Source organism: Schistocerca nitens, chromosome 5, assembly GCF_023898315.1.
Source record: "Schistocerca nitens isolate TAMUIC-IGC-003100 chromosome 5, iqSchNite1.1, whole genome shotgun sequence".
Taxonomy (NCBI): Eukaryota; Metazoa; Arthropoda; class Insecta; order Orthoptera; family Acrididae; genus Schistocerca; species Schistocerca nitens.
The window spans coordinates 640948940-640971597 of record NC_064618.1 but is presented as its reverse complement, the minus strand read 5'-3'; the positions used below and the strand labels follow the sequence as shown (position 1 = coordinate 640971597).

General features: G+C 43.9%; 1 protein-coding gene across 7 annotated transcripts in view; it reads right to left on the bottom strand.

The window, feature by feature from the left end:
• LOC126260799 (endoribonuclease Dicer-like) overlaps window positions 1–22658 on the bottom strand; it is a 450082-nt gene that overhangs the window by 320851 nt on the left and 106573 nt on the right. For all 7 annotated transcript variants that reach the window (XM_049958149.1, XM_049958148.1, XM_049958147.1 and 4 more), the window contains exon 6: window positions 18668–19039. In XM_049958149.1, the coding sequence (XP_049814106.1) occupies window positions 18668–19039 (372 nt within the window). The remainder of the gene's footprint in view (window positions 1–18667; window positions 19040–22658) is intronic.

Here is a 22658-nt window from a genome sequence, read left to right as displayed (position 1 = left end):
ATATTCCTTGATTCCTCTCCAAGGATAGCTTAGACCAAATTAAGACCTAACTATACGTTGATGCTAGGATTCGAGACCACCACTGACTTAAGTGGAGCATGAAGGTGACTTAAATACTTAGGACGACTTCTTCCAAACAATACACTGATGCCGGGATTTGCGACCATGAATAGTGATATGATCACTTATTGCTATTACTACAAGAAGCATTATGGCCTTGATATCAATAACTTGTAGTAGCCATTACTTGTCAACCAAGGAAAGACAAGGCTCTAGAAGCAAGAGCAAACTAATCAACTTATATGTCTCTCTAAAGGTGGATAATAGGCCAGTATAAGACTTCAAGAATAGATTACAAAATAGTTTAAGATCTGAAGGGCATTTGGTGCAGGAAAAATTGTACAGAAGAAACACCGAAAACAACTAGGGATCTGATGGTCATCACTCCGCCCAGTAACGCAGAACATTAACGTCCCTGGGAGACTGACATTAACCTCACTCGATTACTTACGGACCAATATGTGGTACTGTGCACCGTGGAATTTGAATCCGCACCAGACAGCATGGACGTCGAAGATCCCTAAAGGTCTCTGCACCATCGCGCCCTAAGCCATGGTCGCGCACACCTCCGGGCCAACATTTAGCACGAGGGCGCCACAGAGGAACATGTGGCCCCAGCGGCCAATAGCAGCACCCCGATCATGTATTTAAGCACCTGCCTCTCGCTCAGCCAGTCAGTCTAATCATGCTTATGTCTCTGGACATATCGCCTCACTTTAGACAGCATATTTACTTTCTTGTTCTGTGTACAAGTGGACATGGTTGTCTAGTTAGGTTTTCTTGTGACTCTGTTGTTTCAGCAGGTACTATCTTAACGACTTTAAATGATGAGTATGATAGTAGAAGTACTTTTGAGAATGTGGGATATTTCTGCAAAACAGTTATTGGTGTCGATGGTCCAGCAATTAAATAAAATATAAGTTGAATAACAGGGAAACAATAGATTCCTACTGCACGTATTTAGTTATGAACAACAACATAGCTCATGAGATATTCACTTCTAAACGCACACTACATCTTCACTGTAGAAACCTCGAAAATCTCACAAGTTCACAAGTCCGCACTCCGAAGTATTTCTATGTCTCGCGACTACACACAAACCGCTCCACACTAAGTCTCTCTCGTGACCGTACATCCGCCGCGCCGTTGTGTCCAGCACCTCCCGTCCTGTCCAGAACTGCCCTCATGTCCTCTCTTGAAACGATCCTCCTCCCCCACTTCCATACAGTCTCACCATTAATGAGCGCTGTAATTGGTTAGAGCGCTCCCTCCATGTCTCCAAGTGAACGTACACTCACAAACATATTTAAGCACATACGAAATACTGGATTTACATTTAAATACACTGCTGGCCACCGTAAATGCAACACCCTGAAGGAAGCATCCGAATCAAGTGAAATTTACACCATGAGTTTGCAGAGATGAGATATGCAACTGATTAGAATTTCAGCGCAGACGCACATCACGCGCGCCTGTGGCGCCACCTCATAGCACCATTTAAGGCTTGGCGATTTCGACGAGTGTACGTTCGGCACGTGTGTTTACCTTGTGGTTGTTTCACAAGACGATCAGTTATGCCTCGTAGACAACAGCGAACATCTTTTGATCAAGTATCCGAGTTCGACAGAGGAAGGACAGTGGCTTACCGAGATTGTGGATTATCATACAGAGAAATCACTAGTTGTGTTGGACGAAACCAAACAACTGTAATGCGGATATGTGACCGTTGGATGCAGGAGGGTACGACGGACCGACGTGGTCGATCGCATTCACCTCGGTGCACCACTGCACGTGTTGATAGGCAAATTGTGCACATGGCAGTGACGGATCGCTCAGTGACATCCCGAACCATAGCACAGCACATTGCGTCTGTAACGCATCATCCAGTGTCTGCGCGTACCATTCGACGCCGTTTACAGCAGAGTGGTCTGTCCGCAAGACGTCCATTGCTTCGTCTACCATTGACGCAGAACCACAGGCGTCTCCGTCGCCAATGGTGTGATGACAGACGGATGTGGATGGCAGAATGGAATGACGTTGTCTTTACTGACGAGGCACGCTTCTGTCTGCAGCACCACGATGGTCGGATTCGAGTGTGGAGACACCGTGGAGAGAGGGTGCTGGACAGCTGCATTATGCACCACCACACTGGTCTTGCACCGGGTATTATGGTATGGGGCGGTATTGGATATTACACTCGCACGCCTCTAGTACGCATTGCCGGTACTTTAAATAGCCGGCGCTACATATCCGAGGTGCTGGAGCCAGTTGTCCTTCCTTACCTTCAGGGCTCGGCCACAGCCATATTTCAACAGGATAATGCGCGACCACACGTGGCACGCATTGTCCAAAGGTTCTTCGTCAATAACCAGATTGAATTGCTTCCCTGGCCGGCTCGCTCTCCGGATCTTTCGCCGATAGAAAACATGTGGTCCATGGTTGCTCAACGAGTGACCCAGATTACATCCCCAGCTGCCACACCAGATGATATTTGGCAACGTGTGGAAGCTGCTTGGGCTGCTGTACCCCAGGAACATATCAAACGTCTCTTTGACTCAATGCCGAGACGTGTGGCAGCGGTGATCTCCAACAATGGCGGCTACTCTGGCTACTGATTCTGGCAGGAACCACATGTCACAAACGTCTCTAAACGTAATCATTTGATACTTGGTCAACATGTTATCTACAAAATAAATTTTGTTGTGCTACCTCTTGTCTTTCTTGGTGTTGCATTTACGGTGGCCAGCAGTGTACTTGAAATTAAATAAATATTCCTACGGCTGGACCATAAACATGCTGTAACACACATTATTAGATACATAAACAAATTAAATAAACATATATCAAAGGAATAGAACAAAAGGTAGGCAAGTAGCCTAATGTCTCTGTGCTTTCTAAAACACAGTAAATATTTAACCAATTTCTTGATGAATAGTATATATATTGGATATAAACAAAGACATAGATGAATAAATATATTTAAAAGCATGCTGCTACCGTTTCTTCAAGTTAACTGTGGAGTACTTATGGCCTGATGCAATCGATAGTAATCGGCCACTATGACCTCCAATAACTCATGTACCATTTAAGTTTCATGCCTGTAATTCATACCAATTTAGGTTGACACTAACAGCTTTTAAAGACATGGCAATCGACAAAATCGGATGAAGCATTTATATTTTGGAAATTCGTTGCTGGGTGTTACATGTATAATTTATCGTCAGATACTAAACTTTAAACTAATAAATATATTGAAAATCTGATTACACCATCAGAATCGTCATGCAAATAATGGTAATGTACATGTTTCTTTTCGAGATATCAGGATTCATCTGGCTACTATTAATTTCTATATGAACTGTGAAATGTCTGACATTAAGGTTTCACTAAGTCCACCATCTTTGGCACTCCCAGCGTGTCTCCCTCATTGACACAAAGCACCATCCTCGTCACAGAGGAAATCCCAGCCATGCGGTCGATGGACCATGTGGTTCGGCTCACTTGCTAACAAGCCGCGTCTTGCCGAGCAGTGGCCACCAACTCTGAACTTAGAATATTTTCAGGGCGCCATGACTCGCCCATTACCTCAGACAGCCTGGTCAATCATACCGTTCCTGGGTCACGGACTTGCAGGGTCTCAGCGGTCGATGCGATTTTACACGCACCAATCAGCAGTGTAAGGCTTCGTATGCGGACTACCTGATCTGGGATGTGGTGGTTCAGCTGGTTCAACCCCCCCCCCGCCCCCCTTGGGAAAGATTATCTGCATCGTCCTCTCCTTTGAAATTCCTCAAGCGGCTAACTAGAATCTTATGACATGACCGCTGGTGGCAGTGATAGAGGCGTCATGACGGGTTCCGCCCCCGACGTCAACGTGGCCCGGGCGACAGAGGCCAGCGCCGTCAGGACTCCTCATTGTCCAACTTCTCTATGGCTATGGCATCAGCACCTCCAGTCACCCTCATCGCTGGTTGCGTGGTCAACTTCCGTCTTGCCCACAGTACTTCACTGCACATTCTCGAGCTGATTGTCCCCACGGCTAGAAAACTTGCACGCTGTGTAGCAAGGAGGGCCACATCCGATCGGTTTCTCATAGTCACTCGACTCGTTTAAAACCTGTCCCTCCTGGGCCTCAAGGTACCTCAGGCATCCCTTCCTCCCCACCAACGGTGGTTGATGAGCCCAGCTCTTCTTCCCACTGCCGCCCACCTCGGCACTGTCTGGGGCGTTTCCACCCCTACACACAAGTTTCAGGGGGGAGAGATCTGGTACCGCACGCCGCGGAATTTGAATCCGCGCCAGACGGCATGGACATCGAAGACCCATAGAGGTTTCTGCACCATCGCACCGTAAGCCGTGGTGGCACGCGCCTCCTGACCAAAATTTAGTGTGAGGGCGCCACAGTGGAACACGTGGTCCCAGCAGCCAATAGTGGTGCCATCGATCATGTATTTAAGCGCCTGCCTCTCACTCAGCCAGTCAGTCTAATCTTGCGTACATCTCTGGACATATCACCTCGCCTTAGACAGCGTATTTACTTTCTTGTTCTGTGTACGAGTGGACGTGGTTGTCAAGTTAGGTTTTCTTCTGACTCTGTTGTTTTGATATTGTTGTTGTTCTAAGGTCCTTCGTTGGTCATGTCCGTCCTCTCCCATTTGTGTTGCTGTTTGCAGGCTGCTTCGTGGGTCCTGCCATGCTTTGTCTCATGTCAACCAAGCGACCGTTCCAGTCACAGTTACAACACAATACTTCTCATTAAATTTTGTGTGAAAGCCTCCCCGCAGCAAAACAATTAACTAGGAAACACATCATCAGGTAAAGTCATTCTATTTTCTACTCTGTCATTGACAAATTTGAATTCTTCACACAAGTCGTCTATAACATTGCTATTATCATTAAGCTTGAAAAAAGCAACCATCGAAACGTTTCCGGAGATTACAGTCTCAGTGTAAATTCTCGATCTTTAATTAGTTTAAATGTTTCTGCCAAACTACTTACATTTATAACGTCAAAGTTGGCTATTCTTTCTTTAAAACTTCGTCCTATGTTATCTACTTGTGACCTAAAAATGCTTGTAGTAACACCTGAGATTTTCGACAGAATAATCGACATTACTTCCTTAGGCCACTCTGTGCTCTCTTTCAAAGTATTCATTTCCTGTCTTATGGAATTAAATTTAACATTACATACATTTTCACAAAATTTTAATTTTCACTAAATTTTGATTCTACATTATTATATTTATCTTCAATGTCAAAGTCTAATTTTTTACTTAAATCTTGAAGCTGCTCATCCTGTCTCTTGTCAAATTCAGTAAATAGTGATTAACGTGGGTATTCAAAGAACTAGTGAGTTCACTCTTTAAATCTAGCTTCAGATTTTCTACTTTATTATTTAAGGAGACAAATTCAGTCTTTAGTAAAACTTTCACTTTTAGCATCTAAGTTTTCACTTAGAGTGACTGAATCAGCCTTCTGGTCATCCAACTTAGCACTTTGGTCATCTAATCTAGCATTTAACTGGGTATTTACCGAGTCTAACTTTAGACTTAGTCCTTCGATTAAATTTGCCACTTCGGTCCACTCTGGCATGTCCCTATTCACTGTCATGACCATGGCTGGCCCTGAAGTTTGTTGCTGTTCTTAATCCATAAATTTATTGATCTTAGGCCTAGTAATCATCTAAAAGAAAATTCACCATTGAGTACAATAACTATAACAACAGTTTATCATTCAACCGTCCCCTCAACTTTTACCAAATAATTATTGGTTTTCGCTCACCCGGCATAGAGTTCTAGCGGCATTGGCGAGCGAAAGTGTAATCAGCACTGGTGGACAGCACTGGCGCCAGTGGCATTGAATGTTGGTCTCAGTGTCGGCGGCAGCAAGCGGACACGGAGTCAGCACCAGTGAGCAGCAGCTGGTGCAGTCAGAATCGGTAGTTGGTTACTGCATAATGTATGTGTGAAGACTGCTTACTCCACACCCAATTTTCTTAGTCGAAAAGTTGAGGTCTTCCCTCCAGTTTTCTCCGCTATTACTTTCTCATGTCTTTTACTGCGTGGCACTCACCACTTTCTTCCATTGGTTTATTGGACTCAATACAATTACTGGAAACAGTTAGGCCTGGTTGCTATGGTAACGCCTAATATCTTCTTTCCATTTCCGTCTTTAAATTCCTGTTTTCTTCATGTCCTGTCACTTAGGTGGTAATGTATTGATCACATATAGGAACTTTCTTGTCAACTTACTCATTGATTAACGATGTACTAGAACTGCTATGCAGAACAAAATTCTCTATTTAGACATATAAATATCTTCATCGTCTCACTCATATCTTAAGCTTTAGAAATAATTAAGTACATTGAGACATAAGAGTTGGTTTAAAAACCATATGAAAATATGAACATGCATCTTGACTTCTCCGAGTCCAAGACATGAACGTGCATAGAAATCTATATTCAATTGTTCATTAGTCTTTTTTATAATCACCATAGACACTAACACATCAAAGAATACTACATAATTATTCCCCGAGTTTTCATCACGTCTTCTGTGGCGCTGGTGGCAAACACCTGTCGTCTACATCTACATCAACATCTACATCCACATCCATACTCCGCAAGCCACCTGACGGTGTGTGGCGGAGGGTACCCTGAGTACCTCTATCGGTTCTCCCTTCTATTCCAGTCTCGTATTGTTCATGGAAAGAAGGATTGTCTGTATGCTTCTGTGTGGGCTCTAATCTCTCTGATTTTATCCTCATGGTCTCTTCGCGAGATATACGTAGGAGGGAGCAATATACTGAAGGACTCTTCGGTGAAGGTATGTTCTCGAAACTTTAACAAAAGCCCGTACCGAGCATCTCTCCTGCAGAGTATTCCACTGGAGTTTATCTATCATCTCCGTAACACTTTCGCGATTACTAAATGATCCTGTAATGAAGTGCACTGCCATCCGTTGGATCTTCACTATCTCTTCTATCAACCCTATCTGGTACGGATCCCACACCGGTGAGCAGTATTCAAGCAGTGGCCGAACAAGCGTACTGTAACCTACTTCCTTTGTTTTCGGATTGCATTTCCTTACGATTCTTCCAATGAATCTCAGTCTGGCATCTGCTTTACCGACGATCAACTTTATATAATCATTCCATTTTAAATCACTCCTAATGCGTACTCCCAGATAATTTATGGAATTAACTGCTTCCAGTTCCTGACCTGCTATACTGTAGCTAAATGATAAGAGATCTATCTTTCTACATATTCACAGCACATTACACTTGTCTACATTGAGATTCAATTGCCATTCCCTGCACCACGCGCCAATTCGCTGCAGATCCTCCTGAATTTCAGTACAATTTTCCATTGTTACAACCTCTCGATACACCACAGCATCATCTGCAAAAAGCCTCAGTGAACTTCCGATGTCATCCACCAGGTAATTTATGTATATTGTGAACAGCAACGGTCCCATGACACTCCCCTGTGGCACACCTGAAATCACTCTTACTTCGGAAGACTTCTCTCCATTGAGAATGACATGCTGCATTCTGTTATCTAGGAACTCCTCAATCCAATCACACAATTGGTCTGATAGTCCATATGCTCTTACTTTGTTCATTAAACGACTGTGGGGAACTGTATCGAACGCCTTGCGGAAGTCAAGAAACACGGCATCTACCTGTGAACCCGTGTCTATGGCCCTCTGAGTCTCGTGGACGAATAGCACGACCGTCTTTTTCGAAACCCATGCTGATTCCTACAGAGTAGATTTCTAGTCTCCAGGAAAGTCATTATACTCTAACATAATACATGTTCCAAAATTCTACAACTGATCGACGTTAGAGATATAGGTCTATAGTTCTGCACATCTGTTCGACGTCCCTTCTTGAAAAAGGGGATGACCTGTGCCCTTTTCCAATCCTTTGGAACGCTATGCTCTTCCAGAGACCTACGGTACAACGCTGCAAGAGGGGGGGCAAGTTCCTTCGCGTACTCTGTGTAAAATAGAACTGGTATCCCATCAGGTCCAGCGGCCTTTCCTCTTTTGAGGAATTTTAATTGTTTCTCTATCCCTCTGTCGTCTATTTCGATATCTACCATTTTGTCATCTGTGCGACAATCTAGAGAAGGAACTACAGTGCAGTCTTCCTCTGTGAAACAGCTTTGGAAAAAGACATTTAGTATTTCGGCCTTTAGTCTGTCATCCTCTGTTTCAGTACCATTTTGGTCACAGAGTGTCTGGACATTTTGTTTTGATCCACCTACTGTTTTGACATAAGACCAAAATTTCTTAGGATTTTCTGCCAAGTCAGTACAAAGAACTTTACTTTCGAATTCATTGAACGCCTCTCGCATAGCCCTCCTCACACTACATTTCGCTTCGCGTAATTTTTGTTTGTCTGCAAGGCTTTGGCTATGTTTATGTTTGCTGTGAAGTTCCCTTTGCTTCCGCAGCAGTCATCAGTGACTCGGCCTTCTTACAGCCTTCTAATAACAAACTTCCGACCTGCACATAAAAACAGGTGGATTGGTAGAAACTTTCTCGCTCTCCCGCACTCATACCTAAAATAGCGAGTGTTTCTCAAATTCACACCGAAATTCATGAGGCACCACAGGCTTCACTTTCGTGGACATGTTTCCTCAAAATATTCTGTTGAAAATGAAGTCCACATTTCAATGTTCCCAGTTTATGTTCATGCATCTTGTCCTGGAATTTATAGAACTATGCCGCCCCTCCCCCCCCCCCCCCCTTGTTTTGCAAAGGCAGCATATATGGTATACGTATTGTGATGATTAAAAAAGTAAACACTAGCTGCTGGACCTTCCCCCATTATCATGTTGGAATCCTTCTAGTAAATTTATACGCCTCCCTGTTTTGGGGGAGAGGGAAGGGATAGGGGAAGGGGAAGAGAGAGGGGGGGAGGGGGGAGGGGGTAGAGGGGGGAGGGAGGGAGGGAGAAAGGGGGGGATACTATGCAAGGAAATTTGTCTAGACTCACCCCATATTATCTTCAGATAACTTTTGTGCCATACGTATAAACATCTCACATAATATACATTTTATTGCAGTTTTTAATTTACTAGGAAATAATATTAATTAAAGAACACATTATCTTTGCTTATAGCAATATTTTTCCATTCACATTGCATACTGATGAGAATATTAACTACAGCAAACAATCATTAAGGTTTCAACCTTCTAATTGTTCAATAGTATTTTCCCAACTTAAAGGATAGGCCCTTTTCAATTATCTTCATAATTGCAGGATTTGAAGCTCAGTGCCCAGACATCAGTTTCCTAAAGCAGTACAATACAATTCTTAATTAAAATTAAGAAGAAGAACACATTAGAAGATTAAAAGACTTCTGAGTGCTGTTAACTACAAAATTTTACTTGATAATTAACAGTCATCAGTCGCTGAGTGAAATGTATAAAGTCTAACTCTCCTAACCGCAAAGTCCTTTGTTCAACTCACTCTAGTGATTAACTTTATTTAATTCTATATTTATTATCAAATGGAGATCTTAATTATCAAATACTGAATAATAATTTTTAATAAAAATAGCATCTTCTTTATTTTTAATTACTAATCACAAGAAAATGCAACTATTCATGATAAAATTTTGTACAAAAATGCAAAACCTCACATGGAAAATAAAATGATTTTTCATTTCTACAGAAAACAGTATTATTGATGCACTTTTTTCATTTAACAATGAGACATTTTTAAAACCTGTATCAAATTTTAATTTATTTCTGTATGGCAAGTAATTAAAAAAGAGATTATTAAAAAAAAAAGTTTGGTGTTTTTTAGTTAACATTTCCATTTGACAATAAATACAAAATTAAAAAAAAATAAAAAAAGTTACCACTAGTGATATCTGAACCCAAGATGGTAATACAATGGACTCAGCTGTCAGTGACTGTTAGTAATCTAATAATATTTAGTACTTAACAGCAAGAGGCAACAATCTAATCTAAAAATGCTTTTTTTTTTTAACTGCATCACATTGTTTTAGGTAATTGATATTTGAAGATTGAGAAGGGAATGGTCAAATAAGACAAGTCGAAACCTACCCTGAAATTTTTTACATACGAAGAAGACAATGAACGACGCAGTCAAAATTTTAGCTGCTAAGATGCATTGCAAGTATTAAAAAAAGATAGTTGGAAATTGCAAAATTCGTAGCGCGCCAGGTGGTGGTATAAATGTACACCCCTACTGGCGCTGTTCATGTGCAACTAGGCACATACACAGCCAAGGTCGGCGGTACATTTGTAAACAGGAAACACGACACAACGCGATCGTAATTTGTAACGGATGTTTCAGGTTACTGTTCATTGATAGTTTCTCTGACACTAAAGTACACAGTTACTATTCTCTCAAATTACCCACTCAAGTAACATCTATTACAAATTACCAGTTGCTTTTTGCAAAATTGGTAAGAATACAGATAAAGCTGAATTCATATTTATTGTGCCCTTGTAAGGCATGCCTGGTAATAGTACAGTTTTTTTTCTTCCAGTTTCACAGTAATGTGGAATCCAATTAACATTCTCAATTTAGCAATGATGAAATATGAAGAACGTGGTTTCCAGCCAAAATCACAAAATCATATACTTCTCCTGAGGACGTACATATGTCATTTGTTAGTTGATTTCCTTGACACTCATTCAAACGATATCAACATTTCGTTTGAATTTGTGGATACATTAGAAGAAATGGAAAATAACTTTGTTGATTCCGTGAAATGTGGTTCGGACGACATCAGTTCTGCGAGTAACAGTCCTGACGAAGAATACCTCCCAAGTTTTTTTCTTTTTTTATTTAAAAAAAAAACACACTTGCAACAGCTTTCAGTGACAAAAAAAAGGCACTGAAATATTGGTTAAATGAAGGAAGGAAAAAATGCTTGAAGTTACACAGTGTGCAAAGGTGTTTTTGTTTCATAAAATCGGAGCGTGAACTGTACAAATGGAAGAACGAATTACAGGAAGTAAGAAATATGCATCAAAAGGAAACCGCAATCCATCTGAAAGAAAAACTGCTTAAAAGATTTAGAACTGCTCGTGAGAGGCTATGCACCGTTACAGACAGAGATCTACGAGATTGGGCCCTCCGAATTGCATCTGACATGAACATTGCTAGTTTCCAGGCTTCATCAACCAGGCTACACAGGTTCACGAAATCGTACAGAATAGGAAGTCGCAAAATTCCAAGTTTATGTCACACAAACGTGTAGAGCAGCTGCCAGTGGTAGACAATGCTATAAATTCATAGCTGACGTAAATATGAAACTTGCCTTTATCCTCACAACTGCTGTTTATAATACTGAACAGTCAGGTTTCATGAAATAACTGCATGCACACCGCACTTTATCACTTTGGGGGAAAAAAAAAAAAAGACAAGAGTCGATTGCCCAATCAATGAATGCAATGACATGTTCATTTATGATAATGACAGTGATAAGTATGAGTGGTTTACTGTTTCCTCAGCTGTATATCTGTCTTCAAGAACTACAAGGCAAATTAGGACCAAAAATAAAAAAATGGACTGTTTTGTTGCAAAAATCTTGAAATCGACGTGTCAAAATCTAGAAAAATGGGAAATAATAATTTTCAACTCTTTGTTCAAAATGTATTCCTACCAGGTGCAGAAACTAATTCTTTACTTTTGTTGGATTCATGGTCTGGACATAACAAAGCCTCTGTTTTTGTGGAGGACGATGGAAAATCTGTAATTGTGGATGATGTGGATTCTCCCTGGAACTACTAGTGCGATTCAACCTCTTGATAAAGAATTTTTTTGACAGTGGACAGCATTTTTCAGGAAATTATCAGGCAACAAATAATTTGCAATTGCTTTCTCTCACTTCAGGTTTACCAGTGGAACAGTATTCTTATGCTCCAGTCATTTGTGCATTACCAGTTTTCTTCGCCACGCTTTACGAATTTGATCAAGTATGCCTGGTATGCAGCACAATAAGCAGAACAACAGCTGGGACCATTTCTGACTCCATTCCAGTTCTGTCTCAACAAAACTAGTGGTTATTGTGAAGTGTCTGACTGCACCCATTTTTTCTTTGTCCAGTGTTGTAACACTGTTCACATTTACGTCGCACTTCACTTAGCGTAGACCGGGACTGTGTCCTAGGCATGCCCGATGTTGACTGACTGGGCACGGCCCGTGCTGCTGGAGTTGTTGTTGTTGTTGTTCTTGTTGTTACGCCGGCAGAGGTCGCGTCCGAATTCTCGCATGCCCTCTGGTGGACGGGACTCTACTTGCGGCAACTACCGCCCGTGACGCGCCGTGCCAATGTGCGCCTCCCGCGATCTTTCTGGTGGCTACTACACTCCTCCTCCTTCGGGGGGGTGAAGCCACTGTGATCCACTGCGTCGGAAGGTGGAGCGTCGGGCAGGAGCGATGACCTCCACATCCATTGGATGGCCGGAGTCGAGGGGATCTGCCAACCCTCGAGCTGGAACCTTCGAATACGGCTGGAAGTGACCCACACGAAGAGGGCCCCCGTCGTCCCACAACCGGAGCTCGGGACAGAACGGGTGACAAGCTGTCGAACTCCGGATCCCGTTCCACCTCAGGAGGGGCAAGACCCAGTGGTGGGGATGAAGGGGAAGGGACAACCACAGGTGAACTAGCCCCCTGAGAAACCGAACCTGCTAGGGGGGCCGGCTCTCGCTGGGGCATCTCGAATGATGGCGATGCCGGTGCTGGAGCTACTGGAGGCTGCCAAGGCTGAGAACCATCGCAGTGCGGCAGAGTCACAGCAGGGAGAGGAGGTAACGTCCCCTGTGAAACCAATACCGGTGCCGGCAATGGGGAAGCCGTTGTCCGAGAGGTAGAGGGTCCGAGGCCCGGCCTGGAGGGCGGGAGGACCACCCCTGCTGAATGAGGCGAACTACTTGCCGGAGAACCAGGTCAGCCGCCGTTTCCCTGGCGACTCGAGAACTAGTGATCGGAAAGCCATCAACTGCTTGGCGGGATGCCACATCCAAATGAAAACACATAATCTCCTCTCGATCAAACGTAGGATCCGGGCCCACCGGAAGACGGGAAAGAGTGTCGGCGTTGGCATGCTGTCCCTGTAGGGCGAAAATGAATGTCATAATGGTACTTAGAGAGGAACAAGGCCCAGCGCTGTAGTCTGTGGGCCACCCTATCCGGAATCTGAGAGGTGGGGCCAAATAACGATATTAACGGCTTATGGTCAGTGATTAACTGAAACTTCGTGCCGTACAAGAAAGGGTGAAACTTGGTAACAGCGTAGACAATGGCCAAAGCCTCTTTTTCCACCTGGGAGTAATGGGCCTGCGCGGGACTAAGCGTTTTAGACGCAAACGCCAGTGGTTGCTCGGAACCGTCTGCGTTGCGATGGGCCAGGACAGCCCCCACCCCATACTGCGAAGCATCTGTAGCCAGGACCAACGGCTTACGGGGATCAAAAGTAGCCAAACAAGGGGCTGAAGTGAGGAGGCCCTTCAACGAGGTGAACGCTCGCTCGCATGCAGGCGACCAATCAAAAGGAACACCCTTGTGCAGAAGGCAGTACAGGGGGTGGGCTATAGTGGAAGCCCTGGGAATGAACCGGTGGTAATAGGCTATCTTGCCTAAAAAAGCTTGTAACTCTTTCAGCGAAGTGGGCCGAGGAAGGTGGACGATACCTTGGACCAAACTTCCTAGTGGCTGTATGCCATGCCGAGATATGGTGTAGCCCACATACTCAATGGACGGTTGGAAGAAGGTTGACTTACGCAGGTTGCAACGCAAGCCCACAGACCTGAATTTGAGAAAGAGGGTGCGAAGGTTGTGCAAGTGTTCCTTCGTGCTGCGGCCTGTGACAATTATGTCATCCAGGGAATTAATACAACGAGGGATTGTCGACGTGACATGCTCAAGATAATGCTGGAATATCGCCGGGGCACTGGATATTCCAAAAGCCAACCGCTGGTATTGGTAAAGGCCAAACGGGGTGTTGACGACCGCCAGCCGTTTGGAGTCCTCATCAAGAGGTATCTGATGATAAGCCTCCGACAGATCGATTTTCGAAAAATATTGGCCACCCGCCACGGCGGAGAACATTTCATCAGCACGAGGCAAAGGATAGGTGTCCACCACCAATTGGGAATTAATGGTGGCCTTGAAATCGCCACAAAGACGTAAGTTTCCTGAGGGCTTCTTGACAATAACGAGGGGCGAAGCCCACTCACTGGAAGAAACGGGAAGAACGACCCCTAGGGCTGTCAGCTGGTCTAGCTCTTCCTTTACCTGAGGGCGGAGAGCCAAGGGGATCTGTCTCGCGCGTAGAAAACGCGGGCAAGCCGACGCCTTCAATGTTAAGTGAGCTTCAAAATCGGAAACACGCCCCAGGCCCTCCTCAAAAATATCTGGAAAGTCGGAGATCAAAGATTCCAATGAGTGATAGGGAACGTCTTCGGAGACCAACTGTATGGTGTCAGCAATAGAAAAACCGAAAGCCTGAAAGGCATCCAGGCCAAAAAGGTTAGCGGAGCTCGCATCACTGACAACAATAAAAGTAATAGGCCGAGTGACTGATTTGTAAGTCACGTCGGCAGTGAATTGACCCAGTAGGGGAATGAACTGTTTACCATAACCGCGTAGACGCCGGTAAACTGGCGCCAACGGGGGCGATCCAAGGTCAGAATAAGTTTGTGCATTCAACAACGAAACTGCCGCCCCCGTATCTACTTGCAGTGGTAACCGGCGCGACCGAACCGACACCTCAATAAAGAGTTTGTGGGCCGATGCGTCGGGAGCCTGGCCCGATGAAACTTCCTGAATGTCAACGTCCATGTCCTCTGTACTTGCTTCCTTCGATGCCTTTGAGGCTGAGCGGCAAACTTTAGCAATGTGACCTTTTTTATTACATTTGCGACAAACGGCCCAACGCTGGGGGCACTCAGACCGATCGTGATGTATATAGCACGACGCACAGGACGGCAACAGGGGCCGGCGGCCGGAATTCTGCTTACGCGCCGTGCGGGAGCGGCCGTAACGGCCGGATTGTACCGCTCGCAAGTCGTCCACCCCGGACACAGTGGACGCGGCTGCGCCACCCTGAACCTCCGCGACGTCGCACCACGCTTCCAGCTGTTGACCTGCCGCGTGAGAGACTTCATACGATTGAGCAATGGACAGCACTTCCTCGAGGGAAGGGTCTTCTAACTGCAGGGCCCGTTGCCGGACCTCCCTATCAGGGGCCGAACGAACAATGACGTCGCGTACCATAACGTGGGCATACGACTCTCGCGACTGCTCCGTGACAAAATGACACTTGCGACTAAGACCGTGCAGGGTAGCGGCCCACGCCCGGTAAGACTGATGGGGCTGTTTATTGCATTGATACAACTCGACCCTAGCCGCCACAACATGCGTGCGGCGGCGATAATAGGAAGACAGCAACGAACACAATGCGTCAAAAGTCAAGGACGAGGGTTCCTGCAACGGCGCTAGCTGCCGCAAAACTTGATACAGCGAGGGAGATATCCAAGACAAGAAGAGAGCACGACATACCTCCGCCTCGGCAACATGAAACGCCTGGAAATGCTGCCGAAGGCGATGTTCATATGCGTCCCAATCCTCCGCCGTCTCGTCATACAGGGGAAAGGGAGGAGGGAACTGCGCCGGAGCAGACGGCGTGGAGAGCAACGCCGGAAGCACTTGTTTCATGGTGGCCATGAGTTCCGTCTGCTGCGCAACCAAAACTCGCACCAAATCCTCCATGCCGCGGAGAAACTGCGAAACCGGAACAACGACGCAACACGCGAAAGAACGACCCTACTCGTCGCCAATTGTGTTGTAACACTGTTCACGTTTACGTCGCACTTCACTTAGCGTAGACCGGGACTGTGTCCTAGGCATGCCCGATGTTGACTGACTGGGCACGGCCCGTGCTGCTGGAGTTGTTGTTGTTGTTCTTGTTGTTACGCCGGCAGAGGTCGCGTCCGAATTCTCGCCTGCCCTCTGGTGGACGGGACTCTACTTGCGGCAACTACCGCCCGTGACGCGCCGTGCCAATGTGCGCCTCCCGCGATCTTTCTGGTGGCTACTACATCCAGTATGCTTGGTAAAAGAAAAGTGTTTGTTTTTGTCATTCAATACACACTTCCCATTTATATGACAACTACTGGGAATAAACAAAGAACTGTTTCACTGATATTCAAATGTACGAAATCCAAACATTATTATAAGGAATGACCAACAGGAATTGCTATAAAATGTACTACTGCAAGACACATTTCATTTCAACAAATTACAAGTCCTCATTGATGGAAGCCATCTGTGACATCAAACACTGCCATGATTTATTTCCCTGCTAGCCACTTTAATCAGAACTACATGCGCAAGAACTGAACTGTCGATATGAAGTTATTAAAAAAAATGTTTGTTTAGTTTAAGCCAGTTTTTCAACAAAGCTAACAAGCACGAGCAAAAGAGAATTCTGTCTGGTGTACCTGGCAGGCCTTTAAACTGGATGCCACTGCAGCTACTTTTATGTCCCTAATCTTCCCCAGTTACCTAATCGGAAAATGGAGAGCTGCAGTTTAACATGGAATCCAAACTACATGTCTTCCATGGCCATTCTAACATCTGTGAGAGGTGAATGCTCTGTTAAAAATCATAGTGAAAAAGTTGTGGTCTGAACGGAATTTGATCCTGTGCTCTCTGGATCACGAAGCGCATGCTTTGCCACTAGATCATTTTTGTTTTAGGAAAAAAAAAAGAATATGACTGTTAGATCTTACACGCATAGTGGAAATACTAGCTGTGTCGCCTCTTCAGATGATGCTCGACGTCTGTAATTAGTGTTCTGTTTATAAATTTCCCCTCAATGGTAATGAGGCCAGGGAAAAATGGCAGCCAACATACAAGGAAAATTTTGGACCAGTGCTGAGGAGAGATGGAGATGCAATTCCGTGTAAAGTTCATGATCTCCACAAGTCACGCTTCCATACAAATTGAGACACTTAAATTCTTCCTTCCCTGCACAATTTTGTATACTCCGTCAAGAACAGTGCACTCACAATGCAAAATAATCCTCACTGAATAGCAAAGTTTCGCATTGTGGCTCTTAACAAGAAAGAGTAGTATTCTGTATGCCGAATATTAACTCCAAAAACTAAAAACTATAACACAGTGTTCATAGGCAACGTTCGCTACCTCATTTTCTCTTCCACTCTCTGTACTATGAACAATTCCACCCATATACAAGCAAATGGTAGTGAATTTTCTGCAAATACTCATTCGTTCCATTGTAAACCAGGCTTTAGGTGCTTAAAATTGGTGTCTGGGAATTCCGGATAGTTCCGCTATGCAGCATTGCGCGAGTGATTCGCCAAGTCGCACGCTAGTCGGGCAGGGCTGTACAAACCACTGTTATAAGCTGTTCTTTGCACAGCAAAAATGTTTAACTTCAACATTTTTTACAAAATACTTGCAGTGCCTCTTAGCAGCTAAAATTTTGGCAGTGCATTTCTTTCATTGTCTTGTTCGTGTGTAAAAAATTTCCGAGTAGGTTTCGACATGTCTTATTGGACCATTCCCTTGTGAGCTTCAAATACTATAATTACGCAGATAATCAAAGAGGGCTGGTCTATCAGGTCCCCTTTTGAGACCTAAACATGGAGGAATGTTTTTAAGTATGCAACGCTCTTCCCAGAAGTGAAGCTGTGAGGGAAGGGCATTAGTCACGCCTGGATAGCTCCAAGGGAAGATCACTACCAGCAAAAGGCGAAGTTCCAGTTTTGGGTCTTTCACTAGTGCACAGTATAGATCTGCCAGGAAGTTCCCAAAGGGTGCCCCCACTGCAAAAGCTATAATATTGGGAAATTCATATAATACTGGATAAATATCAGCCAAAGGCTGCCTTCCCTCGTATCACCCTGTGTCATCCGTCCTCTGTTTCTGTCTTGTGTTCTATATCTATTTTCTCCCTTTCACTGTCATTCCATGTATGTTTTGTTTTCCTTCTCACCTTTCTTACGTACATTGCCACTCCTCACTAGAATGTATGTGCTGAACTTTTGTGGCACACCGTGGCGTTGTTCGTGGCCACTGACTGCAGAGCAATTTTCTGCTCACCATTACAACAGCTACATCATCATTTAATGCAAAACATGTTGTTGAACACTGACATGCTTTATTTCAATGACTGCTTCACAACCCCAACCATTTTGATTCTCTCCACAATAATAGCTTCTCTGAATTACATAGATGGAAATTGTCCTTGTAACACATACTTCAATCCCGCAATAGTCCTTGTGTCCATTTCTGATAACCCTTGATCCACATCGATCTCCACACCTGCCCTTATGGTTCCTAGTTCACTCAATCTGCATTCCCTGTCCTCTCCACAATCTCCTCTTTCCATTTCACCTATCTACTCCTCCCCAGCGCCCTCCCAGCTTTCAATCTCCTCCTCCCTCCCCCTAACAACTAGCAATCTCTCTCTCTCCCTGTGTGTGTGTGTGTGTGTGTGTGTGTGTGTGTGTGTGTGTGTGTGTGTGTGTGTGTGTGTGTGTGTATTTTTCTTAGCAAAGCTAATGAAAATTTCTGAAAGACTCACCTCACTTCAGTCAGGTTTTCCTTTATAACAGTGATGAGGTCTAAAGCATCTGCAGTTCCTGCCCTCCTGGCTAACTTGGTGAGAGCAGTGATGTACATATTTGCTGCTACATAGCCTCCATACAAGCCAAGGTCTTGTATCTGGTACTTCACATTTTCTAATATGTTTTTCAATTCCTTGTTCTGTTTCATGTCATCAGACATAGGGATAAGGCCATGGAGAGTTTTACTTTTGCCAGGCATTGGGGCAGTTACCTTAGATACCATTATCAGATTTTGGCACTGCGTTAGTAATCCCTCGATGTTCTTTGTAAAGGAGTCTGCAACTTGCACTCCGTAGTGATGTATTTCTTCTTCTGGATTTGTGGAGTATCTGAAATACAGAAGGTCTCTCAGACTTTATAAATAATTGTATCTATCAAATTTTACACACAAATAATAAATAGACCTATGTACTACTGAATTATGTCCAAAGGAGAATTCAAATGAGACAACCCTCAAACTAAATGAGAGAAATGCGAAATACTGCCAATGGATACACTTAAAAGTAGTAAAATAGCTGGAACTTTCACATTCCTTCACAGAGTGAATAGAGCGATAGATTCCAAGCAGGGAGAGAGACCCACTTCATTAACAGGATGAGTGGGCTGCAGAAATACTTGGTACGAAGCAGCAGATGAAAATAGCAGATGGATAGTACAAGATGAGAAACAGTGGCTCTTTTCCTTGGAAGTACGAGGTGCATTCAAGTTCTAAGGCCTCAGATTTTTTTCTAATTAACTACTCACCCGAAATCGATGAAACTGGCGTTACTTCTCGACGTAATCGCCCTGCAGACGTACACATTTTTCACAACGCTGACGCCATGATTTCATGGCAGCGGTGAAGGCTTCTTTAGGAGTCTGTTTTGACCACTGGAAAATCGCTGAGGCAATAGCAGCACGGCTGGTTAATGTGCGGCCACGGAGAGTGTCTTTCATTGTTGGAAAAAGCCAAAAGTCACTAGGAGCCAGGTCAGGTGAGTAGGGAGCATAAGGAATCACTTCAAAGTTATCACGAAGAAACTGTTGTGTAACGTTAGCTCGATGTGCGGGTGCGTTGTCTTGGAGAAACAACACACGCGCAGCACTTCCCGGACGTTTTTGTTGCAGTGCAGGAAGGAATTTGTTCTTCAAAACATTTTCGTAGGATGCACCTGTTACCGTAGTGCCCATTGGAACACAATGGGTAAGGATTACGCCCTCGCTGTCCCAGAACATGGACACCATCATTTTTTCAGCACTGGCGGTTACCCGAAATGTTTTTGGTGGCGGTGGATCTGTGTGCTTCCATTGAGCTGATTGGCGCTTTAGTTTCTGGATTGAAAAATGGCATCCACATCTCATCCATTGTCACAACCGACGAAAAGAAAGTCCCATTCATGCTGTCGTTGCGCGTCAATATTGCTTGGCAACATGCCACACAGGCAGCCATGTGGTGATCCGTCAGCATTCATGGCACCCACCTGGATGACAGTTTTCGCATTTTCAGGTCATCATGCAGGATTGTGTGCACAGTACCCACAGAAATGCCAACTCTGGAGGCAATCTGTTCAACAGTCATTCGGCGATCCCCCAAAACAATTCTCTCCACTTTCTTGATCATGTCGTCAGACCGGCTTGTGCGAGCCCGAGGTTGTTTCGGTTTGTTGTCACACGAGGTTCTGCCTTCATTAAACTGTCGCACCCACGAACGCTCTTTCGACACATCCATAACTCCATCACCACGTTTCCTTCAACTGTTGATGAATTTCAATTGGTTTCACACCACGCAAATTCAGAAAACGAATGATTGCACGCTGTTCAAGTAAGGAAAACGTCGCCATTTTAAGTATTTAAAACAGTTCTCATTCTTGCCGCTGGTGGTAAAATTCCATCTGCCGTACGGTGCTGCCATCTCTGGGACGTATTGACAATGAACGCGGCCTCATTTAAAAACAATGCGCATGTTTCTATCTCTTTCCAGTCCGGAGAAAAAAAATCGGAGGCCTTAGAACTTGAATGCACCTCGTAAAGTCTGTTCTTTTCTGATGTAGATGCACGTATAAACTCAATCATAACCAATTCTCATTAGCAAGAGTAGATTAGCACTAGTCACAATTTGTTGTAAGTTTACTTTGCAAAATTAGCCTGCAGTAGCTGCTTCTGTCTGCAAATGTAGACCTTGACTTCGTCCACATCCATGAAGGTTCTTTCATAATGAGATTTACATAGCACAATATGGGAACACTTGAATTAATGCCATCTTCCACATTAAACTCTTCCTTTACGACAGTACTACAGCCTAGGCATCTCCCCAGCCCCCCCCCCCCCCCCCCCCCCTGCAAATACCCCACTGCCTTCACTCAGGAACAAGATCTCCAAATGAGTCTATGCCTTTGACCTTGCAAGTGAAACTCTGAAATGAAGTCATCTCTCCCAATATTCTACCCACCATAGCCTTTGCTCACCCTCAGCAACATTCTCGTCAAACAGTGTAACTTTCCCAGGCTACCAACCCTATGCCAGTTTCATTCTTGTTACAACCTGCCTCTCGACCATCTTACATATCTATCCTCTCTCTACCACTTATTCCGTACCCACTATTAGCAAACTGTACGGCTATCAGGGCAGGGTAGCATGTGAAACTACTTGCATGGTTTACCAAAGCTGATACTCACTGCACAGATTAGATTAGATTAGTACTTGTTCCATAGATCATGAATACGACATTTCGTAATGATGTGGAACGTGTCAGGTTAATAAAAGGTGTCTCTACAAGACATTACATTACACAAAATATTATATGACACTTAATATTTTTAATTTTTTGTGGGGGTTGGGGAAATTACCCACTTACTATATCAAAAAATTCATCTAATGAGTAGAAGGAGTTGCCATTAAGAAATTCTTTTAATTTCCTTTTCACTGCTATATGGCTATCTGTCAGACTTTTGATGCTATTAGGTAAGTGACCAAAGTCTTTTGTGGCTGCATAATTTACCCCCTTCTGAGCCAAAGTTAGATTTAACCTTGAGTAGAGAAGATCATCCTTTCTCCTAGTGTTGTAGCCATGTACACTGCTATTACTTTTGAATTCGTTGGGATTGTTAATAACAAATTTCATAAGTGAATATATATATACTGTGAGGCTACAGTGAAGATCTCTAGCTCTAAATAAGTGTCTGCAGGATGATCTTGGATGAGCTCTAGCAATTATTCTGATTACACACTTTTGTGCAATGAACACTCTTTTACTCAATGATGAGTTACCCCAGAATATGATGCCATATGAAAGCAGAGAATGAAAATAGGCGTGGTCAGAGTTTGAGAAATCACCAGTTTTTTTGCACATTATGTGAACTGCTTATTTCAACTTTCTGCACTCTTCCAGTTTGGTATGATTTAAGCCATTTGAGCACTGTCCCATTCATACCACAGTACTTGAGCTTATCTAGAAGTATTCCATGATTTACACAAGCAAAAGCCTTTGATAAGATCACAAAAAATCCCAACGGATGACTTCTGGTTACTCAGAGCATTTAATATTTCCATTAGTGAAAGTATATATAGCATTTTCGGTTGAAAAATGCTTCTGGAAACCAAACTGAAATTTTGTTAAAACTTTATTTTTACCAAGGTGTGAAGCTACTCTACAATACATTACTTTTTCAAGAATTTTGGATAAGGCAGTCAGAAGAGAGATTGGGTGGTAGTTGTTGACATCAGACGTATCCCCTTTTTTATGCAGTGGTTTAACAATGGTATACTTCAGTCAATCTGGGAAAATACCCTGCTGCAGAGAGCTATTACATATGTGGCTGAGAATCCCACTTATTTCTTGGGAACAAGCTTTTATTATCCTGCTGGAAATGCCATCAATTCCATGTGAACTTTTATTTTTGAGAGAGTTTATTATCATCCTAATTTCAGAAGGGGGGGGGGGAATTTCAATTGTATCAAATGGTGTGGGTA